This window comes from Ambystoma mexicanum, chromosome 2q (genome assembly GCF_040938575.1).
Source record: "Ambystoma mexicanum isolate Mex_15411 chromosome 2q, UKY_AmexF1_1, whole genome shotgun sequence".
In the NCBI taxonomy this organism is placed as follows: domain Eukaryota; kingdom Metazoa; phylum Chordata; class Amphibia; order Caudata; family Ambystomatidae; genus Ambystoma; species Ambystoma mexicanum.
The window spans coordinates 324,125,967-324,151,877 of NC_090924.1; the positions used below are offsets into that span (position 1 = coordinate 324,125,967).

General features: G+C 49.4%; 1 protein-coding gene across 2 annotated transcripts in view; it reads right to left on the bottom strand.

The window, feature by feature from the left end:
- The window catches only part of ZNF598 (zinc finger protein 598, E3 ubiquitin ligase), a 489,260-nt gene that overhangs the window by 23,563 nt on the left and 439,786 nt on the right, over positions 1-25,911 (bottom strand). For both annotated transcript variants that reach the window (XM_069647319.1, XM_069647320.1), the window contains exon 11: positions 14,230-14,374. In XM_069647319.1, the coding sequence (XP_069503420.1) occupies positions 14,230-14,374 (145 nt within the window). The remainder of the gene's footprint in view (positions 1-14,229; positions 14,375-25,911) is intronic.

Here is a 25,911-nt window from a genome sequence, read left to right on the forward strand (position 1 = left end):
GGAGAAAAGGGATGAGGAGAGGTCCAGGCAGATGGAGGACTTTGAAAACAGGGAAAGGAGGAATAACCTCAGAATTTTTGGGGTACCCGAAGTGGAAGGGGAAACGGAGAGAGACATTATCCGAACGGTGAGAGACATCATTACCCTCCTATTTGCTGAAGAAATGACTACGGAACCCACATTTGATAGGGTGCATAGGGCCGGGGGTAGGGCAGGGGGCCCCCGATCTATTCTGGTCCGGTTTCACTACTATTCGGAAAAAACAAAAGGTGTTGGAGGAAGCCAGGAAGGCTCGGGAGATCACTTACAACAATGCCCAGATGGCAATCTACCAAGATCTCTCCGCCTACACTCTGGCCAAACGCAGGATGTGTCGCCCCCTAACACTGCTGCTTAAGGAAATGGGGGTCCGCTACCGGTGGGGCTACCCATTCTCCCTGACTTTCTAGTATATGGGCCAGCGGTCAACTCTGATCACGGAAGACGACATACGAGGAGCCATCCAAGACTACGTAGTGGCCTCGAATCCCCGGAGGGGCCCATCGGGGCCGGAGAGGGATACTCCGGGGGGCCCAGGCCCGTCGAAAGATAGAAGAAAAGCGGGCGCGAGGAAATATAGGAAAATGAATACTCCGTCGGCAGTTAAGGAGGGAGAGCGGAACGACTCTGAGGACTGGGGAAACCCGCTGAATCTCGCAATGTGCAGCGAAAAGTTAGTGGATTTGCCATTATCAGCGTCCTTACGAACAGCAAGCATGGGGGAATCATGTGGGGGATGACACTGCAAGGAGGGAGGGGGGCTCACAAGGATGAGCATTACATGGAGCGCCTGGTCGAAGCGGGCAGGCTGGTGGTTTGGCCAAAAGCCAGCGATGGCAGAACTACTTGGCTGGACGCCGGGGAGGGGGGACACGAGACAGTTGGGGTTGTTCAGTTATGGGTTGGGACTGGGGGGCAGTTGGAGAAATGTTTTAGGCCCTCCAGGGGCAGGGGGGGGGGGAGCACAATATGACACTAAGGGAGCGTGCGAGGAGCGGTGAGGTGACGAGGTGGCCGGCGAAAAAAGAATACTTAGATAATGGCTGACAGTCTACCGTCCCTGGGAGTGGGCTCCCTAAACGTCCGGGGTCTGAACACTCCTACTAAGAGGTCCCTGGTTGGCAGGGAATTTAGAAGGGCTAACCTTGACCTTTTCATGCAAGAGACTCACTGGGCCCGGGGGAAGGAGCCCAAAATGCGGGGTGGAGGAATCGGGGAGGACTTCTGTGCATCTCATAAGGGCAAGAAAAGAGGAGTGGCCATATTAATATCAAGGAATGTGGGTTTCGAGAAAGAGGCCATATTGAAAGATCCAGAAGGCCGTTACTTGTTGGTCCGGGGGTCCCTGCAGGGTGCCCCTCTAACCTTAGCTGTAGTATACGGGCCGAATGAAGGTCAAACTCAATTCTGGGAAGAGGTGAGGGATAAACTTAAGCTCTTTGTCCAGGGCCCGATGGTGGTTGGGGGGGGGGGGGATTTCAATATGGTTCTAGACCCGTCCAGAGATAGGAAAAGTGTGGGCCCCTAGATTCCCAGGGTGGCAGACGAGACCATGGCAAGAAATTTCCAGAGCGTCAACTCAGAACTAGGCCTGGTGGACACGATTTCCCCCCCCCCCGGGTCGGGCGCCCCCTTCTTCACATACTACTCAGCCATCCATACTTACTTTTCCAGAATAGACTACATCCTAGTGGATGAGACCCTACATCCATTTGTCACTGGCTATAGGGTGGACCCTGTCCCCTGGTCGGACCACGATCTGGTACGAGTCACCCTAGCAAGGGGATGGGCCAACGACCGCAGGGGTAGATGGAAATGCAATGACTCCTTGCTGAAGGACGAGGTCCACGCGCAGGAGGTGTTAGACGCCATAACAGACTTCTTCGAGAACAATGTCAATGGGGACGTTGGCCCGCACACCCTATGTGATGCTTTCAAGGCAACCCTAAGGGTCGTTCTCATTAAGAAGGGAGCCCAGAATAAAAGAGTGAGGGATGCCCAAGAAAGGTCCCTGAGGGAAAAAATAGCCCATCTCCAGCCGGAGGGCGCCCCAACGGTGCCCTTAGACCGTGAACAGGTAATCGCCCTGGATGACTACAGGCTCCAGTTGAAGGACCAACTCCTCCACAAAACAGAAAGGAGTCTCCAGCTGGTTAAGCAGAAATACTATGAAAAGGGGGACAGGGCAGATAGGATCCTAGCCTGGAAATTGAGGGAGGTGCAAAGAAGTAGAATGGTGAAAGCCGTGAAGAAAGATGTGGGGTCAATAGAACTTGAAGCGTCCCATATAGGAGAGGCCTTCCGCCGATACTATGAACGATTATACTCATCAGAATATACTGGGGACGAGACCGAGATAGAAAGGTTTTTGAATTCCATACAAGTCCCGGCCCTGACTAGGGAAATGGCCGACAGGTTGGAGGGTCCAGTGCAGGAAGACTAGGTCGAACAGGTGATAAGTGGGATGAGGGCGGGCACTTCCCCGGGTGAGGACGGCTTTTCAGTATACTTCTATAAAAAGGTTTTGCTCTACCCTCGCCCCACATTTAGTAAAGGTTTTCAATGCAGTCCTGGAGGGGGGAACCCTTCCGGACTCTATGATGGAAGCCATAATCCTAGCATTACCCAAGGAAGGCAAGGTCCCCACGGAGTGCTCCTCCTACCGCCCAATATCCCTTCTAAACATCGATGTCAAGATCCTAGCCAAGGTAATTGGGAGGAGGATGGAGGAGATACTACCAAAACTGGTCCATGGAGACCAGGTTGGATTCATAAGAGGCAGGCAGGGCTTGGATAATATCCGCAAAACCATAGATCTATTCCACTATGCCCAGGGATCGGATCTCGACGCGAGTGTCCTCTCTCTGGACTCGGAAAAGGCATTCGACAGGGTCGAGTGGTGATACATGCAACTCCTCCTCCAGAAAATGGGCTTTGGGGTACACATCAGGGAATGGGTGGCAGCACTGTAAAGAGCCCCGCGGGCTAGAGTCCAAGTGAATGGCAGGCTGTCGGAATCATTCTCCCTCTCCCGGGGAACGAGACAGGGATGCCGCTTTCCCCCCTGATATACGTCCTAACAATGGAGCCCCTGGCCATAGCAGTAAGAGCACACCCGGACATCCGGGGGATTAGGAGAGAAGTAGAATTCAAACTGTCCCTGTTTGCGGACGATATTCTGGCCCATCTGGGGGACCCAAGCTCTTCGCTCCCCCCTCTCCTGTCTCTGATGTCCGCTTTTGGGCGCTTCTCGGGATTAAAGATCAATACTTCCAAATCAGTTCTACTCCCCATGAGGGTACGTGTCCCGGGTTTGGGCCCCTTGGACAGACTCAATGGAATAACAGTGGGGAAGGCCTCTATCCGATAGCTGGGCGTCCTCCTTACCAGGGACCTATCCAACCACGCCCCCGCCAATTATGATCCTGTTCTGGCGCTATCTCCGCTGACCTCAGGAGATGGGGCTCGATGGTTCTGTCCTGGTACTGCCGCATGACAGTGGTAAAAATGAACATACTACTGCGCTTACTTTATCTCTTTACTGCTCTCCCTACTACTGTCCCAGACCACACCTTTAGGACGTTACAGAATGCGGTGAGAGAGTTTGTATGGCAGGGCAAGAACCCGAGGACCGCGAAGGCGGTCCTGACCTTACCGAGAAAGGAGGGAGGGTTCGGGTTTCCAGACTTCCAAATGTACTTTTGTGCAGCCCAATTGCGCGTCCTCCTGGAGCACATGAAGGAGGGGATCGGAACTTACTGGTCTTACCTGGAGGACATGGATGCTCACCCCATGAAAGTTCGAGACCTCCTGTGGGCCCCACATAGGTCGATCCCGAGTAGACTTAAATCCCACCCTACACTGGCGGTCCTCTGGGCAATCTGGAAAGAGGGCCCCCAGACGGCACATTTGAGATCATGGCCGTCCCCGATGTCCTCACTCTGGGGCCACCCCCTCAAACTGGGGAGCAGGGGGTTCCAAAAGGCTCAGACCTGGTCCGACTTGGGAATGGAATGGGCGGGCCAACTATTCAAAGAAGGGGAATTCCTATCATATGAGGAGTTAAGAGACGCTCTTGGGCAGGGGTCTCTCTCCATATTTGAATATCTCCGCCTGAAAGGTATTCTCTGTGATCAGTCATGGGGTCAAAACTTAAAAAGGCAGCTGACCCCTTTTGAGAAATTTCTTGATTCAGCGACCTCAAGGAAGGGGGCGGTGTCTGGGATATACAAGATTCTTAACACCATTAATTTGGCAGAGAGGAGGGGGTTCCGAACATATTGGAACGATCTGGCAGGGGAGGTGATCTCAGAGGACGCCTGGTCAAGGATATTTAAAATTGCATTCCACGGAAACTTGTTCACGGCAGATATGGAACATAACTTCAAAATCTTACAGGGGTGGCACAGAGACCCGGTGAGGCTGTCAAAAATGTTTTCAGGAGTGTCCCCGAATGCCCAAGGGGCTGCGGTCAGGTCGGATCGAGGGGCCATATGTGGTGGCATTGCCCGAAGGTACAGGCGTACTGGGAGAGGGTAAGGGGTTGGATCGCAGAAGTCTCAAAGGAACTGCTCCCCCAGAACCCCCTGACGGTGCTGCTGGGTCTCCCCCCAGAAGACACGGACACATATATATACCCCAGAATGTGGGAAACAATGCTAAGGGCGGGGAGGGTGGCCTTGGCCCAGAAATGGAAGAGTCCGGAGACCCCCTCAAAGGAGGACTGGCTAAAGAAGGTGAAGCAGATGTTCTAGATGGACAAATTGACAGTAGTGGTAAACAATGACTCTGGCTCATTCCAAGCGAACTTGTATGGGGTGCAGGAGTCCTGGGGATGGGATGTTCATTGAAGCCTGGTGGGAGGTGGGGAGGCGGTGGTGAGTGGAACAGCAAGGAGCTCGGAGGAGGGCGGATGCCCACGGCACGGGGAACGGTGATCGAACAACAGTCATGGAATACTTCAACGTCCACAGTCACTTCCAAGCTCTGGTTACATATGTGCACAAAGTGTCTCCCAGTTATTTAGCACTAGTTGAAATCTGCTTTTGTTTTTTCCCCCTCTTTGTTTCTTTTTTCTTTTTCATTTTGGTGGGGGGGGGGTTAAATGGAGGGAGGGGCTGGGCGTACCGATTATCTATTCTTTGATCATGCTTTGTCCCGGTTTGTTATACCATGAAAATGTTAATTAAACCAAAGTTTTTTTTAAAAAAAAGCTGTGAACTGTGGTAAGTCAAACATAGGAGTTGGACAAGAGGAAGTTTGAAAACAGTAGTGTATTAGTAAACTGAAAGCAAAACCTAATCTAAACCCTACTTCTAAGAGTACCTTGCAGTAGAAAAACAAAAAGGGTGCTCGCCAGGACGTCTTTACAAAACGAACTCGGTCCTCTGTCAAACCTAAACGAACCTATCTCTGTCCTATCACTATTAATGGAAAAGAGAAAGAAAGCCAAGTTCTAACTCAGCATACTGGTTACTCCCCTTTTAGAACATCAGAGGTGGCTGGTTATCTGACCCCCCCCCCCTTCCCCCACCCCCAAACAATGTTCTCATTCCTTCTTTGAGCTCCTGGCTTCGTAGATTGGTCGTAAAAGAAAATCCAGAAAACAAAAGAAAAGGTCTCAAAACACAACAATGTTCTTGTCTAGTAATCAAATAATTGTCCCATTTATCCCTTCTGCAGGCATGTATTCTTGTAACCTGAGTAGGTCGATGTTAAGGAGAATTCTCAATTCTGTGCCAATTCCCTTCAACCTTAGAGACCCCAAGCTCTTTTGCTAGACTTTAGGACTTGTTCATTTTAACCTTGGAGTGGGTGAGCCCTTTTCTCACTCGCTCATGTATTTTTTATTATCGGATTTGGATTATCTGTCCTTTGTTTTTGGAGTCTGACCAACTCCGTAGGCATCTACTTTCTGTATGGTGACACACAGCACCTTCAGTGCAGTGTCACAGAGAAATCCTTTAGATTTCTCATACGGTTTAAATACCTTTTCTTGGGTGAACTACAGTTCCCAAGAATGAACTACAGTTCCCAAGAATAGTAAAGTGAAATTGACTCTACTTACCTTTCCTCTTTGTAGGTCCAGCACACACCATCTTATGTGGAGTGCTGGGGGATACGTAGTTGCCCCTTTCCTTACTCGCTCATGTAAATATTTTATATGTTACCCTCACGACTTTAAATGGCTGGTGGCAGTGGTTTAATTTTGCTACCATTGTGCTTTTCTACTGCAGGCTGAATCCTCAGCTGCAGTATAGCACCAATGGGTGACCATTGTGGCAACATGGCCACGATCTTTCTTTGCCATTTCTTGCTTGTGAGGTCAATCTTGGGTTTTACCCTGCGTGCCAAACCAGGTTTGAGCCTTTTGTTCGTTTTGCCTTTGGCGGGCTTAAATACTGAAACCCACCTCTGTGTCCAGTGTGTCTGGAATGAGAGGAAGTGAAGGAGGTGCCCGAAACTCCCCTGTCCTTTGTCTCCTTGGTTACCTGAATGCCCCCAGTCCTGATTGGCTGGCTGTCCTGACCTACTGTGTGAGTGACAGCTAGGCTGTGCATGAATGGGAGAAACCTGCATAAATCTTGCTGCCCATTGCGAAATTCTCTGTGTTTTGCTTGTATACGGTTTCTTCTCTTTAACATGCCAGCCCAGTGACCTCACCACTCTCTTTTGTCTCACACCTACCTGCCTTAGCCCCCCCAGTATCTCCATCCTCTCCTTACTTCCACCCCAATGGCACTCTGTTTCTCCCATCTTCTCCAACTGCTTCTCCATTGACTATCCTTCCCTTCTCACCAAGTCTGGTAGGAAGAAGTTCAAAAAGGATATCTTGGCCTCGATTCCTGGTCTTCCTATCGCCGACACCTACTCCGATGCTTCCGCCAGACAGACCCTTAACATCCTCTGTCGTTCCTTCGCCAGATCTATGGACTCCTCATGGTCTCTGTGCTCTGCCCTATCTCCTCCTCTCCCATTAATGGTGGCACTCGCTGGGAAGTTCTCATGGCTTCCTTCGACTCCTCTAAAGTCATCATTAATGTCTACCTAAATGGCACTGTCATGGTCCAAGGCCCTCAGGCCAATCTCCTCCTCTTTGATAGGCGCTTCCCTCGCCTCATCAATTTCCTCTCATCTCCTGCTGTCCCCCCCCCCCTTGGCTACCTTGCCCTCTCTCTCCTCCTCCTCCTCCTCCTCCTCCTCTCCTAGGGCTCTTTCTCCTCCGCAGGGCGTACCTCTGATATGTACCCCTCCCCGGAAGGTCTTTAAGGCTGGCAACCTTCTTCATATTGCCACTCTCAACTCTCACTCTGCCGTCAAACACTCCTCTGACATTTGCCACCTCCCCACCTCCTTGAAGAACTAGACCTTGATGTCCTTGGTCTTACTGAGACATGGTTCACGGCCAGCTCTGTTACGAGCTTTGACACTCTCCTCCCTGATGGCTACAAGATCCTCTCAGCACCCAGATCCTCCTGGTCCGGTGGGGGGGGGTACTCCTGATCTTTCCTGAGAGGATTCCTGCCTCTATCATTCCCACTCAGACCTACATCTCTTTTGAATGCCTTGTCTGTAGGCTTTCTCTCTCGCCTACCCATTCTCTTACTGTGGTTACCATCTGCCGGCATCCTGGTCAAATCACCTCATTTCTCTCTGAGTGGGCAGACCTCTGCTCCTCCCTCCTGACCTCTACCACTCAACTCCTCCTCCTCGGTGACCTAAATATACATTTAGACTCTCCTTGCTCCTCTCCTCTGTACTCTTCCGTGACCTCTGCGACTCCCTCTCCCTGTCCATCCTTCCCTCTGGCCCGACTCACTCTGCAGGGCACACACTCGATGTCTTGATCGCCTCTGACCTCTCCATCCCTCTGACCACTCCTCTCTCCTGGATCCATCACTCCCTCCTCTCATCTCATCTCTCCCTCTCTTCCCCCCCAAACCAAGCCTACCTCTACAATGCCACCTACCTTTGCGGACATCCGGCCCATGAAGCGTGTGTCAGTTGAGGCTTGTGCCGCCACTTTCTCCCCCCCCCCCCGCCCCCCTCCACCTTTGGCTGTCTCGCATCCTGATACAGCCCTGTCTCTGCTCTACTCTTCAATTTCTGATACGCTTTATGTCCTTGCCCCTGTCATGAGGATCCGTTTGAAGTCCAAAGCCAAGTGCAATTCCTGGTATGACTCTGACCTAGCTACACTTAAACGCAAGTGTAGGGCAGCTGAGAGGAAATGGAGGACTTCCTGTTCATCCTCTGACAAACGTGCCTGTCGCCTGCTACAAAGGTAATACCGACTCTGTCCTCACCAAGAAGAGAGTTCACATTCAAGCTCGTGTCTCTGCGGCATCTAACAACTCGGCTGAACTCTTTAAAATCTGCAAGGAGCTGGCCAACCCTGCTGCAGTCTCTACCCCTCCCGGTTGCCTCCCAGGCTCTTTGCAGTGCCCTTGCCTCTCACTTAATTTCAAAAACCCAGGACATCCTGTCCACCCTCTCCACCCACACTCCTCTTCCCTCTCCATCTGTGCTTGCTGGCCCTCCTTTAGCCACCCTCAAACCATCCTTCTCCTCCTTTCCTCTTTTCAATCCTGACGAGGTTGCTAGACAAGTCAGATCTATGAAAGCCTCTTCAAAACAGGTTCATCCCCGTTCCTCTAAAACCATCAAGGACCACATTGACACCCTCGCTCCGGCCCTTGCCGATTTTTGCAACAACTCCTTTGCCTCTGGATCCTTCCCCTCCCCTCTAAAGCACTCCTTTGTGCATCCTCTTCTCAAGAAACCCACAGCTGATCCTTCTTGTCCATCTAACTATCGCCCAATTTCCATTACTCCCTTTCTTGGCAATCTCCTGGAAAAGTTGGCCATCTCTCAGCTTAACCTTCATTCCAATTCTGTTGGCTGTCTCCATGACCACCAGTCTGGCTTCAGAGCTGCCAGAAGCACGGAAACTGCTCTCCTAAACATCCGTGAAGATCTGCTCACCAACCTTGACTCTAATATTCCCTCTGTCCTCATCCTCCTCGATCTCTCTTCTGCCTTCGACACGGTCAACCACACCATCCTGCTCAACCGTCTGTGAAAATCTGGGTATCACTGATCAGGCTCTGGCCTGGCTGACCTCTTTCCTCTCAGATCGACCCTCCCAGGTCCAACTTGGGTCCTTCTTTCATCTATCTTCCTCTCTACCTGTGGTGTTCCTCAGGGGTCTAACCTCTTGCCCTGGCTTTTCAACCAATACCTGGCAACTCTTGCCCACTGCATTGCCATTTTCTGCTCAAATTTCCAGTGCTACGCTGACGACACTCGACTCATTTTCAGGCTGCCCTCTGCCGACATCTCTCCCATCTCTGATTGCCTAACTGCCATTCAAGATTAGTGTGCCGCCAATGATCTTTGTCTGAATGCCAGCAAGACGGAGATCCTCCTCATCGGCACACCTTCACCATCCTTTCCCCTCACTCTCTGGCCGGCCTCCCTTGGCCCTCCTCCTACCCCCACCTGCGAGGCTGAGAACCTCGGGGTCATCTTTGACTCCACCCTTTCCTTCTCCGCCCACATCTCCGAGGTCTCTAAAAAGTCAAATTTCCAACTGCACCTCCTCAGAGGTACTCTGCCTTTCCGCTCCTTCCCCCAGAAGCTCATGGTATCTCAAGCTCTGGTTCTCTCTAGCTTGGACTATTGTAACAGCCTCTTTCTAAATCTACCTGCCTCTACTCTCCGCCCTTTGCAACTAATCCAGAACAGGACTGCGGGACTTGTCCTTGGCCTCAAGCCCTGGGATCGTATCTCTCCAGCTCTGAAATCTCTCCACTGGCTCCCAGTGGATGCAAGGATTAAATTCAAAACCCTCTGCATTGTCCACAAAGCTTTCTGGGGCCTGGGTCCAAAATACCTTCAGCTATCCCTCCGCAAATACCTCCCCTCTCGAGCTCTTCGCTCCTCTACCTCCAACTCACTCAGAGTCAGTCATTTTTCTAAGAAAGGAGCTGGGGGTAGATCTCTATCTTTGACTGAGGACAGCCTCCCTGCCACTCTAAAACATGAGGAGAACCATCTCCCGTTCCGGAAGCACCTCAAGACCTTCCTCTTTTCTTCTGCCTTCGCTCCCCCTCTCCCCTGCTGATCTGTTCTCTCTTGGCACCGTGCACCTGGCCACCCTCTGTCTTTTGGGCCCAGGTACCTGCTCATCCTGCCACCCTCCCGCACTGCCTCCGGGCCACCCCTTGCACTGGGGTCTGTATCTGTACCCATACAGCCCTCCCCCCTTTTTCTTCCTGCACTTATCGGACCTATCCTGTCTGCTGCCTTAAACCTAGCACTTGCAAATTGCTGGCTGCATTACCACCGTTTGTTGCCTTTATTATTTATTTATTGTTATTTATCTGTTTCTCCTCTGCCTCACACTTTCCACCTCTCCCCCCTTCCATGCACTTTTCCCCTCCCCCCTCTCCCATGCACTTGCGCGTCCTCAATGTCACTGGGCCTAGTAAGATCACTGTTTTGTTCTCCCCTGTTCCCCTCCCTTGCCTTGTCGCGCTCTGAAACACTTGTGTACGAGCGTGATAGAAATAAAATATCAATCAATAAATTCTTAGACTGAAGACAGAATTGACCACTGGAAGAACCATCCGACGAAGGAATTGTGAAGAGAAGCTCGCTGCATCCTCCTGTACCGTTGAGCAGCCCAGTGAAGCTCTGCTGCTGTGCTGAAACTCCTTTTCCTAATTATCAAGAGAAGCTCCGGAAAGGACAACTTCTTCCCTTGGGTTAGTGGGACCAACAAACCCAGATACAAACTTTGCTGGAAGAACTTCCCCCAACTCGCTGTACTTCTTTGCTGCTGCTGGAACAGAGTGCTAGGGGTCGCGAAATCTGTAGTAGAGTGCAACGTCTGTAAGCCAGCCAAAAGCTCCAGGAAAATCCAGAGGACCCTCCCGAAGCAGGACGACCCAAGCTCGAGCCACCTCACCAGAGTGCTGGACTCAGGAAGTGGAGGAAGCCCAACCGGTGTCCAAGATCCGCGAAGTGCTGCTGATCCGAAGAACACCCGTAGTTGCCGCCGACCTTTGAATTGCTGTGCAGGAGCCCTCCAGACACCCTCCCTCTTGTCCCCACGACCGATGCCCAGGAACACAGGATTTGCATCACTGCAACCAGACAGAAGCCAGCTGGATCCTCGTCTTCTAACCAAAGGTACTGTTCTGACCTGGGGGTACTTACCTCTGTCTGTAGTGTAGCTTGCTCTTCGCAGTTGAGATTTGCATTAGCTAGAGTTCATTGTAGCTCTAACTTTCACAAATGTAACAGCTTGTGGCTCAACAGTGATTTTCTTCAAACCCTCCACTTTGTGCAAGATGTTTTACTATCTGAGAAGTGCTTCAGCTCCATAGACTTTGCTCCAATTGACTTTGGCTGTCCTGGCTCCCCGCAGACTCTTCTATTCCATTGACTGATTCTTACTGTCCCTCATAAGTGATACATTGGTATCTAACTAATATTGCTGGCAGAGGTCATCTAGACTTCATTGCAAGATTTAAAAGTGCTCACATGCCCAGAGAACCTGTTTAACCTTTTTCCTTCCTTTAACCTTTTCTTTCTGCCAGCCTCAGAATTTACCAAGAAAAAAAGTAATATATAAATGCCAATACTGTCCTAGTTAGTGAAGTCACCCTAGGGTGTAGGAAGTGTGTATGAAGCATCTCTAAAGAGCATCTACTTGATTGACTTGATTATGAGAAAGTATTTCGAAGCGTATCTTGATTGTTGCACATTGCCCTTTTTAAAAAATGCTCATTTAGAACTGATTGTTTAATTATTTTACTAGAAAACCTTGAGGGCAAGTGTTATTTGGATACTTGTATTTGTGGATTTTGAGGCTACAGCTCACATTTACCCCTCTTGAGACAAGTCTGGCTGCTCAGGCACTCTACCAACTTGTGTAGTACAGACCTAAACCAATAGGTGAGTTACCTAATACCAAGAGGACAAGGGTTGTGTAGTCTCCCACAGGGTTACTACATCAATTCTTACCTAAGAGTCGATATTCACAAGAGAACCACAAAAGCTCCCTCTGTGGCTCAGAGTTTGTTCCAACCTGTAGCCTTAGGTTCTGGGCCTGCTCAGCCCTGCAGTATAGTTTCCATCGGTAACCCCCTTCAGGGATATCTGTCTAATCAGCCCCGGTGGGATATGGTTTGGATCCACTGCTATGTAATATGGTTTCTTCACCCCTCCGTAGGTTTTTAGTTTCTCATCCCGTTTGGGCTACAGGCTTGGTTAGCCCTATGCAATGCAGATCTTTTCTCCACTTTCTCCGCCCCAAGTGGGCAATGGGCTTGGCTCACCACCCTCCAACCAGTGCCCCTCTTTTACCACATACCTTCACTCCCAAGGCAGGGCTTGGCACTGGCATTGCCGTCCCATGCCTTGATGTCCTCTTGTCTGCACGGTCCCTCTGCAGCACTTCTTCCTCCCATTCAGGACTTCGGTGTTCAGGCGACAGGAAACTGGATCTTCTGGTTACTTGGTGGCGGGCTTCCTGCCTCAGCGGCCCCTCCATGGTCGGGGTCATTGCCATCGCCGAAGTGGCCAGGCCCCTTGCAAAGCCTTTGTTCTCCACCCACCAAGTCCTCTGCGTTGCTTTCCTTCCTTTGTTGGACAGACTGCTTCCCTTCTGTGTGTCTCGGTGCAGGCCGGCTTTCCATGTTCTCTCCCCTGGCTGGTTTGCTGCTGGTCTTAAAGTTCCTCCCTGGAAAGGGGAGAACTACATCGGTTAGCAGTTTTTCCAGGAGGTGGAATTGGGTACAGGTCAGTAACCCAGCCATCCGCTTTAAAGGGGCCTTGTACATTATCAGCTTCATGTCCCAGATAACCAACAAGCATTGGGATTTTGGTAGGTAGGATGGGACCTCGACTTGGGCATCCCACTTGCTCCGACTCCTAGGCAGAGTATTGCATAGCAGGCTCACCTCCCTCGTCCTAGAGATGGTGTCTGCCCTTTGGGGTGAAGAGACATTCCTTGGATTAGTCACAGAACCCTTCTAACTTTAATTACCATTGGGTTCCCTTCCCTAGTTCCTCTGAGCTCCCCATTGGGGTGAAGGTCTTTTTCTGAGCAGCGAACAAGAAAAATGTGGAATCAACCTATTACAGAGGACAAGAACGAGGGAGGGCGTTCCATCCTCAGCAGCATCATTAAAGAAAGGGAATGCTGTTTTAGAAAATAATTTTCCTTTATGTTTTTGGAATGCAGGACATATATCACTTTAAAACTGTGTGTGGTGGAATGCAAGCTCTGAGACATTCCATGGCAGTGGGGTTTGTGCTTTGGAGTCTATGGCCCGATACGTGCAAACCGGGTTGAGGATCCGCACAAGGCCATTCTTGGTTAGACCACCCATTGCCCCCAACACAAGTGTCCCATTCCCCCAAACACAGACATTCTAATGGAAGATTGCTTCTCTACTGGGATGGTTAACTATAGTGACTGCATAGACCGCTGTGATGGGGAAACCACATACTCATTTAAATGTAGCTTTGTGTTTGCCTTGTCCTTGGACATGGTAATACCAAGAAATCCATTGTCATAGGCTTCACATCCTAGTGATAACGTGTCCTCAAACCACACTCCATATCGGGGCACAGTCGGAGGACGAAATGGCATTTATGCGGGGACTGTAAAAGTAGTAAGGCAAAAAAAAAAAAAAAAAAAAAAAAAAAAAAATCGGACTCATATCTGGAGACTAACATTTGAACATGGTTCATAGCAGGAAACATTCTACAATTTGCTAAATCGTAGATGCTACCTGGACACAAAACATTCTTAAAACGTCATCAAGGTCACTGATGGCCCTGGGCACCAAAGACCTTTCTGCCAGAACTGATTACATAAGCACAACTAAATCCAAATTGCTTTATAAGCATCCTGAAGACACATTCATGTAGCACACAATGTTCAAAACACGAATCACAAAAGCCAAGTTGAAGCTGTGTGCAAGCGTTATAAACGCACATCAAATCACAAGGATACATCTGACATGACATGTTTGACACACAGGCAGGCGTACACACACACACACGCAGGCGTACACACACACACACACGCAGGCGTACACACACACACACACACACACACACACACACACACACACACAACCCCCCCTAACTTGGGTGACATGCATGAGCTACCTGTCTGAACTTCCCAGAGTGTGTTTTGAACTCATTGAATTTAGACTCATCGCTCTGAAGAAACTCCTTAATAGACTGTATCAGATGAATGTTCCTCTGCTGGAAATTATCAGGTACAAGGTAAACGCCGGTAGTAAACAGAGGCCTGAAAGGGGTTGGGGGGAGGGAAGAGAAAAAAAGAAATACATGTTGATGTAAGTTTTGCATTGCAAACCAGCATTATTAAAATAATTCCCATCGCTGTCAGACTTCCGAAAACTTGATCACACTTGGCTGTCTTAATACCTCCAATCCTTAACAATCCCAGTACTCACCAGTGCTCCCTTATTTCCTGCCAATACTATTAAAGCTATTGTGTTTATGAAGCAGGACATCCTAAAACAATCAAAGATACAATGTCTACCTTCCCTCCGACATTGTAGTAAATTTAAAGCTCAATCCCACCATTTGAGACATGTCAACCCATTTTCGAACAACATGCTGGTATGAGTTGCATTCAACACAGACTATATGGTAGACCTACATGGTGGAATATGCGTGTTTTTGTGAAGGAGAGGGATGTCAATTACGATCAGAAATGACTTAAAAAACTCATTTACAGATGGTGTTTGCATTCCACGGAAGGTTGCCTGCACACTTTCACAAAGATGAGAGCTTCTGCTTTGTTGTCCAATTTCCTTAAGCCATGAGGTGTAGGCAGTGTGCTCCCCACCCTGCCAGTGATGAGTCTGTTATTGGGATTTTTGGCCATGGTGAAATGAAGGGTCTTCCTATGCTCATATTTGTGACTGACCACTATAGAAGACTTCCGTTTACTATTGGCGAGACTACAACTAGATCGTCTCAATGGCCGGTCTTTGACCATTGCTACACTAGCCACTGCTGCATTGTTAGCATGCTGAGGCGTCTGTGGGGAATTATAAATATGCATGATGCCATCATTCCTAGGAGCTTCATAAACTTTGATATCTTTTGACCAGTCTTGAACAGAGGGATGAGTGATTGTAAAGCCTGCACTCTTTCCGGTGTTGGGTATGTTGTAGCTGTGTGAGTATTTAAGACTGCTTCTAGTAACACCTTTACTCTGCATGGAGTGAGGCTCGACTTCTTCTAGTTGATCGAGAAGCCTAGGCTGTGAAGTAGGTTTACAGTGTGCGCAAAGCTCCAGATAAAATTTGGACATGGGAGTATTTTACTGCCTATTTTTTTAAAGTGGAGAATAACATTTTTAGGGAGTAAGTCCAATTCCCAATGAGAATATTTTATAAGCGAGAAAAATGTTTTAACTAAAAAATTGAAATGTTTTTGTAATTTTTTTAATTCTAGTTATTCATGCATATTAAAAGATATGCGTTTACTTCTTTCAATCATGAAGTTAAAATAGTAGTTTCTTCCTGTGGCACTATGTGCACTACTAGTCCAAACATATCCATGGAGTTGTGAGGGTGAAAGCAGGGGTGCAGGATTCTACATGTCGTTTTCCTAGTTTTTGTTGTATTTTTACTCCCAAATCTATTTTGGAGGATTGGGGCGGTGAAAGAGTATTTGCCAATATTTAGTGAGTAAAAGTGGCCGATACACACCTTACCTGTAGGGCTGCGTAAACGCTAGACACTGCTGTGCATCCCTCCACGTTATTAACCAATCATCTAGGAGATTGCCTTGCGGTGTAGATGAGCCGCAACCACTGCTAGCACCTTGGTGAATCCACGAGGTGCTGATGCAATTCCAAAAGGAAGAATTTTGAATTGTATTGCATTTGTCATTTGTATAGCACCTTTTATAATTATTATAGTCTCAATGCGCTTGTCGTGGGAACTCCCTCGGGGACTGCTGTCCAGAGTATGGTTTAGGGCACGGCTGTGCATTCTGGTCAGGATAAGGAGTTAGGTGGGCTGGCCAGACTTCTGCAAGCAACCCAAGAGGTCAGACATGTGGGAGGGTGCGGAGGGAGGTCACGTGCAAGAGACTTGTGTGTTCAGCTGTTCCGAATTTTGTCGTAGGATGTCGCTGTATCCCAATGGCAGAGTTGTTGCGGCAGGTTTGGTGTACGTAGGTTTAAAAGCCAAGTGTCCGGCTAGAACGGATTTTGTCGTAAATCATAGCTGAATTCTAATGTGTGGATGGAAAAGTGTTGTGTTTATACGTGGCTAGAGCTTGGATGGAGCTTATGTTTGATGTTGCTGTGTCATCTGATTGTCTGTGGGGGGAAACTGTAGATTGTTATAGGCATTATGGAGAGGCTACCCTCAAGTCTTCTAGGCACGAAGACTGGCTGCTATTAAATGGTAATTTGTTAGTATCTTGAATCTGGGGTACTTTCGATGTTCTTGGAACATTGCAATATGAACGTTTGCATCTTTTAAATCTAACGTGATGAAAAATCACCCTTTCAAGAGGCCTGAATTATTGGGGTGTTATTAATTTGTTTGCAGGTCTTAGATGTAGCACTGGCCTTATAGTTTTGCCCTTTTTGGGTACCAGAAGATAAACTGAGTACATTCATGTGTTTATCTGTTTCCTTGATACTTTTTCTATTGCTCCCTTTAGGATGAGCGCCTGGATCTCTTCCCGCACGATATTTAGATGTTCCTGTGGTATTGTCCTCGACCTGGGTTGTTAATCCTGTGGTTTTGTTAAAAACTTGATGCAGTAACCCTCTTTCACTGTGCTTAGTACCCACTTGTCTGAGGTTATCCCCTCCCATCTGTGGATACAAGATGTTATGCAACCTCCTACTGGAGTTGCATGGGTGGGGGCCACTACTGGGCAGTCATTTTGCAGCGGGGTTGTACCTCTAGAGGCTTTCCCTCTGCCACGTGCTCGTCCTCTGCGGGAATGTCGCATGTCTGAGTATTCATTTGTTTTCCAAGTGTAGGTGATTTGGAAACTCAGTACCTTAATGTATATTTCGCACTTCTCTAAAATCCTATCTCTTCCAATCTCCCACCTAGCACTCTTTGCTTCCTCTCTCACTACTGAAGCCACCTCCACCGACGACTCCTACCCACTCTCACTTTGGTCCCTCTCCATTTGTGCTTAACCTCATCAATAATGTAAATTGTTCTTTGTACTGTTTTCTGGTTTAGATACATTGTCATGTATTGCTTGTTGTATTTACTTGTTCCTCTTGTAAAGCACTTTGGATTAAAGCGCTACATAAATAAAAATAAATACAAATATATGTTTGAATGCCCCTGTGTCTGGTTGTATGGCTGGGCTTGAAAGGGCTACCTGCCTCAGAACGATTCCCTCTGTTGGAGGGATCTACCTGATATTTGGCCTATGCTTTTTGAAGTGTTGTGCTCTTTTTAGCAATAATCCTTCCAGCGGGTTTATGCAGAGTCATAGTGTTTTAAATTGCCACATTTCTGGAGTTCTTACCCTCGGTTATGATCTTCAATATTTCTTATTTGGTGGGCCCAGCAACCAGATTGGGAAGCGGTTCTATTTCATCCCATTGGCCCCTGGACTATCTTGCCACGAGTGCAGTGTCGTTGGCAATTCTAATCTCGTGGGATGCGCAAGTGGACATTCTCCTTCCGAAAGAATACCTTTTTTACTTTCCTTGTCAGGGGGTATTCACTGGTTGAAAGGCATGCTCTGGCCCTCTTCCTTGTTGTGTTAACTACTAAAGAGTCGACACTTTGCTGGCCCCTTATGTATAGTGGTTGCTAGGTGATGGCCTGTAATTCTTTGCTATCCTTGGGCTAACTGGTTTAGTTTGTACCAGGTTTGCCAAGGATGGAGTGATTCTTTTAAGTATACTTTAGAGTCAGGGTATGGATTGAGAGACTAACTACCTTTCTTTGAGAACATCCTCAAAAATGTCTGTCTACTCTTGGGGCTCTTCCGATTGAATGTTAAATGTTGTAGCTGCTTGCCTTAAATGGTCCTCGTACACAACCTGGTCCTCTGTGGTAGAGGATGTGGTAAAGGGTTCTACTTCGTCTGTGTTCTGGGCCCTATTCCCCGTCCTCTTTTTTGGGAATCTATCACACAATTCCATGAAGGATTCCATCTCTACCATAAGGAAATGTATTTATTTTTTTCATTTGTAAAGCGCCTAAACCCTCGGGCACCAGGGCGCTGTTGCAGACTAGTTACATTTATGTACCAGCTTGATTCATACAAGGGGCATAACAGTACAGCGGGGTGGGCATACAATCAGGAGAAAGGATAACCGTTTGTTCAAGACATGGGGTGCATGCACAGCGACATTCTGGTCGGTAAGAGTTTAGGCAAAGAGCCAAAGCCAGAAATTGAATCTTTATTTTGTCCAAGGGGTTCTCTGTGGGGCAGACTGATGTGGGTCCAAGTTTGTCTTCCTCATCTTCTACATCAGACCTTGCAACCAGGGCACTACCCCTCTTTTGGATAGCAGATGAGGAACAAGTTACTTACCTGTAACTGTTGTTCTCCAGCATGGGTCTGGCATGGATTCACATGCTCATGAATATTCCCCGTCGTCAGGCTGGGAATCCTCGGTAAAGAAAAATCAGTATCAGTTTCGTTTCTGATCTGTCTTTCGTAGTAGTTACCAATCACTGATCTCTGCGACATACTGACCACAGCAAATGACTGCCATCTCCCTAAGTCCCGCCTCTGGCAGCCATCTTCAGATTTTTACCGCACGTTCAAGTGTTGGGATCCTCGTGCTATTGCTCTCGAGCTTTAGTGCTTTTTTGCGCTTTTTCTTAGGAAAATTTTCTCTTTTTCGGTCAAAAGAGCCTCAAGCTCCACCGTTTCTTTATCCGATCAACGTGGACCCGTGTCGGATTCTTCTACACCCCTCAAGGGTGAAGATTTTGTCGAGCCATGCTTTTGGAGGACTCCAGAAGTTTCTCAGGCCCATCTCAATCATGGCCCAGGAGAAGGGAAGCTCGACGCCCGGAAAGCTGTTCAGGGTCTGCCCTGGATGCCAGCTTCAGAATGTCTTTAAGGAGGACGAACACTCCCTTTGCCTCTACTGCCTGCATGAGGACAAGACGCACGTGGAGAAGGACTGTGCGTTTTGCGGCAATATGTCGGAGCGGACAATGAAGGACCGCCATCTGCGTCTCGCCAACTGCTTGGAAGGGAAGAGCCCGTCAGGCGAGAAGAAGTCGTCCGAGCGGTCTTCTAGGACCTTTGAGGGCGCCCCAGTGACGGGGCGCCAACAGAAGGCCAAGCACCGCAGTCCGCTGGCACCGGGAGCGCCGAACAGTCGGGCTCTACGGGCACCATCCTCCCCGGCGCCATCAACCACGAGCCAACGCTCTGGCTCGGGTAAGAGGAAGGCCGAGCACCCGGCGAAGCTCCTGGAGAGACCCCGGTCGAGCTCGAAGGCCCCATCGGAGGGGGAGCGAGGCGGTGACCCTCCCCCCAAGGAGAAGGCGGTGAGCGCACCTAAGGTGGTGAAAGCCTTAATCCATCCAGCCAAGGCCTCTATCGAGACAGTCGCGGCGGCCCTGGCTCAGCCTGTGGAGGCTACACCAGTGGTGGCGACCTCGGGGCCCAGAGTCTCTCCCTACCACCACGGAGGGAGTCCTCTTTCATGCCCATCGACAGGACCCCCGTGAAACCTGACACGGAGAAGAAAAAGGGGGGGCAGGAGGTCGTCGTGGATTCGGCCTCAACCTCTGAGGAGGAGCTGATCGAAGTCTTAAGCCACGGCGTTGGCGTGGAAGAGGACCAGCCCGTCGGGAGGGACCCCGACGTAGGAGACGACGAGAACGTCGAGGGTGCCGACGGGGCTCCTGACCGCCCGTCTGACTCCCCTCAACCAGTGCCGCAAGACAACTCGGCGGCCATTTTGTTGGCTATACAGTCCTTATGCTCGGAGATAAGGACGAGATTGCCGTTACCACCAACGGAGGAACCTCTCCCGATGGGGGACCCAGAGCCAGGCCCTTCTGGAGCCCTCCTCCTAAGAGAAGGATTCGGATTCATCCTCCACCTCCTTTTCAACCATCGCGCCCTGCTCAGCCCTTCTCCCCGTCCACGACCCGTGGGGATGATACAGGGACCGACACGGCCGCGACGGGCACAGATGACGAGGTTTACGACGAGGATCTCCCGTCGTCACCTCCTCCCCGGGCTTCCCCGCCCGACGAGATTGGATCGTTTCATGCCATGATCGCCAGGGCATCCGAGCTTTTCCAACTCTGCCCGGAAGAGAAGGAAGGTTTCCTTTATCAACGGCGCGAGACCAAGAGGAAGACGGTCCTCGCTGTACCTCTACTGGACGATATCTGGGATGAGGGTCTCGCCCTCCTCAAGAACCCATCCACAACGCCTGCGAGAAGGGATCGGTACGAGAAGAAGTACCGGGTCCCGGACGCGGCCCCCTTGTGCCTTCGGGCACAGCCGACCCCGGACTCGGTAGTCTCCACGGCGGCCAGGAAGAAAGCTGGGGGGGGGGGCTCGGCATCTACGTCAACCTCCCTGCCGGACGGCGAGGGAAAGAAGTTGGACACGATGGGACGCAGAGTCATCTCATCGGCAGCGACGACGATTAAGGCTGCTAATGCCTTGGCTATCGTAGCCCGCTACAACAGGGAGTTGTGGTACAAAATCGCCCCCCTGCTGGATTTCCTACCAGACGACAAGAGGGCGGAGGCCCTAGAGATCTTGCAAGAAGGAGAAGTGGCATCGGACCACGCCATTACAATAGCGACGGACATCGCTGACACTGGATTTCGCCAGTTGGGCAACGACGTGAGACGGCGTGGATGGCTCAAGGCAACTGACTTCCGTCAGGACGTGCAGGCCAGAGTCTTGGACATGCCGTTCGACGGGAGCAACCTGTTTAGGAAAACAGTGGACGATTCCCTACAAGCCATCAAGACGGACACGGAGACGGCCCGGATTCTTGGTGTTCTCCAGCAACGACGGCCGCCCTTTCGGAGCGGCGGAGGCAAGCAGGGTGCCTCCAAAGGTTCTGGCGGCGGTTTTTCCACCTATTGTCAAGCGGCCCGTTCGTCGTCACAGGAAGCCTACAGGGGACGAGGCAAGTCGGGCGGACCCCGCCGTCGTCGCCAAGGAGGACAAGGCGGCAAAGCCTCGTCGAAGCAGGACTGAACCGGCCGTGGGGTTGGGCCCCCACCGAAGCACCCCGGTTGGAGGCCGGCTGGCGAACTTTGTCAGCGTGTGGGAGTCCATCTCCACCGACCGTTGGGTGCTCGACGCCCTGGCCCAGGGTCACGCGCTCGAGTTTCTAAAGAAGTGCCCGCGCGTCCCCCCCCCGTGGCAAGGAAGGAACATCACGTCCCTCAACTTCTCTTGGAGGTAAAGGCGATGCTCAAGAAAGGCGCCATCGAGCTCGTCCCAAAGAGGCTTCGGGGCTCCGGAGTTTACTCAAGATACTTCCTCGTGATAAGAAGACAGGAGGATGGCGTCCCATCCTGGACCTACGACGGAACAAATTCATCAAGGCACAGAAGTTCCGGATGGTCACCCTCCAGCACGTCCTGGGTCAACTGGAGGAGGGCGATTTCCTGTCGTCGTTGGATTTGGAGGATGCCTACTTCCATATCCCCATCCTAAAGGGACACCGAAAGTTTCTCAGATTCGTGGTCCAAGGACGTCGCTACCAGTTCAGAGCCCTTCCCTTCGGATTGAGGTCGGCACCCAGGGTGTTCACCAAGTGTCTCGCACCGGTGGCGGCGCGGCTGCGCCTAGAGGGGGTCCACGTCTACCCCTACCTGGACGATTGGCTCATCCGAGCAAAGACAAAGGAGCTCGCCGCGGAGCACACGGCGAGGACCGTCCAACTACTCACGGACCTGGGATTCTTCATAAACTACGCCAAGTCCCACCTGGTGCCCGCGCAAGACGCACTGTTTCTGGGAGCGAAACTCGACACAGTGGCGCTTCTGGCCTCTCCGTCGGAGGAAAGGACGAGGGCCATCTTGGGCAAGGTGCAACGGATGCTGGTTGCGGACCAATCGGACGTTTTGACATTTTTCTTTGAGCCCAGTTCTAAAATTCTATAAAACCAAGGCCTATAACCATCTATAACCTATTGGGGGGGGGGGGGAAGAGAACTGGGGCCCCACTACTTTATTGGATTGTGACACTCTGGAGGGTATGTTCTGGAGGAAAGTATTACACCTACCTAACAGTTTTCCGGCAGCAGTCATCCGCTATGAGCTGGGCCTGTCCTCCATTCAATTTTACCTAAATTGGAGGAACAGCTCACTGTTGAAAAACATTTTCTGTGCTAAGGAGGGCTCAATCTGTTGGCTGTTAAAACAATTGCTACATAAGTAGCCCTGGATTGCCTTACAGATCTGGGAAACAGTGTTCTCTGATTTGTGAGAGGTACAGTATTTGGAAAGACACAGTGTGTCATAACCCAACTGAATTGAAAAGGAGTCTCAGAGAATGGGATTGAATTGACACAATCGGTAAAGTCAGATCATATCACCTGTACGCTGACTTGCTGATTGATGTTAGACCAGTGGGAATTTGTCCGGAATACTTGAACAGGTCACCCAGTAGATCATGGCAGTCAAGGGTGAGGAGGTTAAGAATGAATTTGGTCCACACTAAAGACATTGTGGGTTCCTGGAATAAAGTTCTGAGAGATTTGAAATTATGTTGTTTCTGTTCCCTGCCCGAAGAGGTGGAGACCTTACACCATATATTGCTGCATTGTAGATCACTAGAGGCGAGGCGCACGTCTTAGTTTGGCCACCTTATTCAACCCTATACCTAGTTCCACAGTTTTAACCTACATATTTGTTTTCTTGTGCCTTATATGCTGTATTCCAAATGAATCCTTAACTCGTACTCTGTATTCTAAATGAAATATGTGCATGTTTCTTCTTTTATGCTTTTTTAAAGGTTACTTTGTTAACCAAATAATTTAAAAAAAATATGAAATTTGCTTATGGTGAAATGCACCCTTTAACAGAAAGTACCGGTACATTTTAACAATGAGGCAAGTGCATTTTTTGTGGTCGAAGGTAATCTAAGTAACTAGACCTGCAGGTCCATTGATTTTGAAGAATTTGCAAGGCCTGATTATTAGGGAGAATTCTCAGAAATGTGCTAATTTCTCTCTACCTTAGAGACCCCCAGCATCTTTGCTGGATTTTGAGGACTTGAATTTTTAACCTGGAGAGAGAAGACCCTTTTCCCCACAATCTCATGTTTGTTTATTTTATTTAAAGAGCGCGCCTGACCCAGGGGTATCTGGGCGCAAGGTTAAGGTAATGGTTACATGATGAAGTTATACGGTTTATACATTTTATACATACATTTTACAGATGAGACATTAGAATGGTAGGGAGAGTCAGTGATTTGAACACGGTTTCCTTTGGTTGTGGAGTCTGACAAATTCCATAGGCATCATCTTTTACATTGTGTCACACAGCACCTTATTTATAACGTGCTTAATACCCAGGTTTCTAAGCACTGATCCGGGGATCGAACTGGTGTTGCTCAGTGTCTTACTTCCAAGGCAAGCACGTTGCCCGTGAGCTATCCATCTGAGACAAATTGGAAGTCGCAGGGAAGTCTTTCAGATTTCCCAAAGGTTTAAATACCTTCTCTTGGATAAACTACGGTTTCCAAGAGCAGTAAAGTGAAATTGACTTTACTTACATTTGTAACTTTCTAGACCCAGCACACACTATCTTACAATAGGATGCTGGAGGGGTTACTTCGTATCCCCTTTGTCTCGTTTCTCATGTAACATTTTTATGTCACCCTTTCCTCGATGAATGGCTGGTGGCAGTGGTTTACTTTTAACTAACGTGGTGTACATTTACCACAGGCTGCGTTCGCTGCTGCAGTAAAGCACCTAAGGGTGCAATTTCTGTCAAAAATGGCCACTGTCTTCTTTTTTCGCCATTTCTTTGTGGAAAGGTCCTTCTTGAGATTTACTCTGCGCGCCAAAGCATGTTTTGTCCCTTTGTACGTTTTGTCTTTGGTGGGAGTCACGGGTGAAGCCCACCTCTGGCTCCAGGGAGTCTGGCAGAGGCAGGAAGCGAGGGGGGTGCCTGAAACTCCCTGTGGTTAGTCTCCTAGGAGACAGAAATGCACTCTTAGGTGATTGGCCGGCTGGCTGGCTGTCCGGCAAGGACAGCCACCCAGCTGGGTGACTGACAACTAGGCTGGAATGAATGGGAGAAACCTGCATAAAAGGCAAGGCTTTTTGGCTTGGAAAGGCAGAGTTGACCACTGGACAAAGGAATCCGAAGAACTTGGAAGAGACGCCTGCTGCTACTCCTGGACCGTTGGTTTGCCTGGTGAAGCCCTGCTGCTGTGCTGATGCTTTGAATTAGTTTAGACTAGAGAGGCCCTGTAAGGAGGACTTCTCCCCTTGAGTTGGTGGGACCAATCAACTCCAAAGTAAGCCACCTGGACATCCTCTCGGAGCTGGTTGAATTTCCACTGCAGTTGCTGATGGAAACCGTAGAGCCAGGGAGAGGAACACTGGTTCGTGTGCGTTGCTTTAAAGTTGGCCAGGAGCACCAGGAAGATCCTCAGGACTCCAAGGAAGCAGGACTGACCGAGCCTGAGCCACAACAGAGTGCTGGACCCCAGATGCAAGGAAAACCCATCTCAACAGCCAAGAGTCTGCAGTGGTGCAATTTGCTGAGACACGAAGAGCTGAAAGCGCAAAGTGCCAGTGAATAGAAGTTGGCCCTTTTCTGTCGCCAACCAATCCGTTGCAGCGCCGGAGTGCTCCAGACATCCTCCCTCTTGTCCCCACAACTGAGGCCCAGGAACACAGGATCTGCAGAGCTGCACAGGAACAGAAGGCAGCCAAAGCCCTTTTCTTCTAACCAAAGGTACTGTAAAGTCAAAGAACTTAACTCTTGTTGTCTAACCTCAATTGTTCTCAGTGGAGACTTGTCTTGGTTGCTTCAGTAGAGTCGCTAACAGCTTCTTTACCTCACAAGCCTAATCAGCTTGTGGTCCTACTTTGATTTCTTCTTTTCTACAAAGACTTCTAAAACATTGTGCAAGACTTTAACCTACCTCCAAGAATGGCTTCAGCTCACCCGGACTTTTGTCCAATGGACTTTGGCCTGCCCCGGATCCCTGAATATCTCTTCTTCCCTCTGACTTTGTGTTTAGCCCTCCTTTCAGGAATGGGTTAACTTGCTTTGCATTGGGGGTTACCAAAAGTACTTACCTGCTTCAGAATATTTGTGAGATCTCTTGTTTTATTCTAATAATCTGCTTCTTCAACATGCTCCCAAATATTGCCATAAATGTAACAGTGATATATTAATGTTCACAGTGTCCTAGCTATTTAAGTCACCTGAAGGTGTAGGAAGTGTGTGCCATCCCAAATGGGCGTTTACTGATTTAGGGAAACTCAGTGTGTATTTTGGAGTGTTGTGTGTTACTATTATATTGCCCCCTCCAAAGAAGGCTTACTCGAACTGAATGTTACATTAATAATTGTTTAATCAAGAAACCTTTTGTGTAAGAGCTTATTTGAATACTTGTCACTGTGAATCTCTGTGCAACTCCCCTAAAGCTCACATTGACCCCTCTTGAGATAAGCCTGGCTGCTCAACACGCTACCAACCTGTGTAGTACAGATTTATACCAAAGGTTGGGTTCCTATTGCCAGGAGGTCAGGGTTGTTCTAGTGCACCCAAAGGGTACTGATTACAATCTTGCCTAACACTGATCCACCACATATGTAAGCATTGAGAAGCAGTGATCTTTCTTACC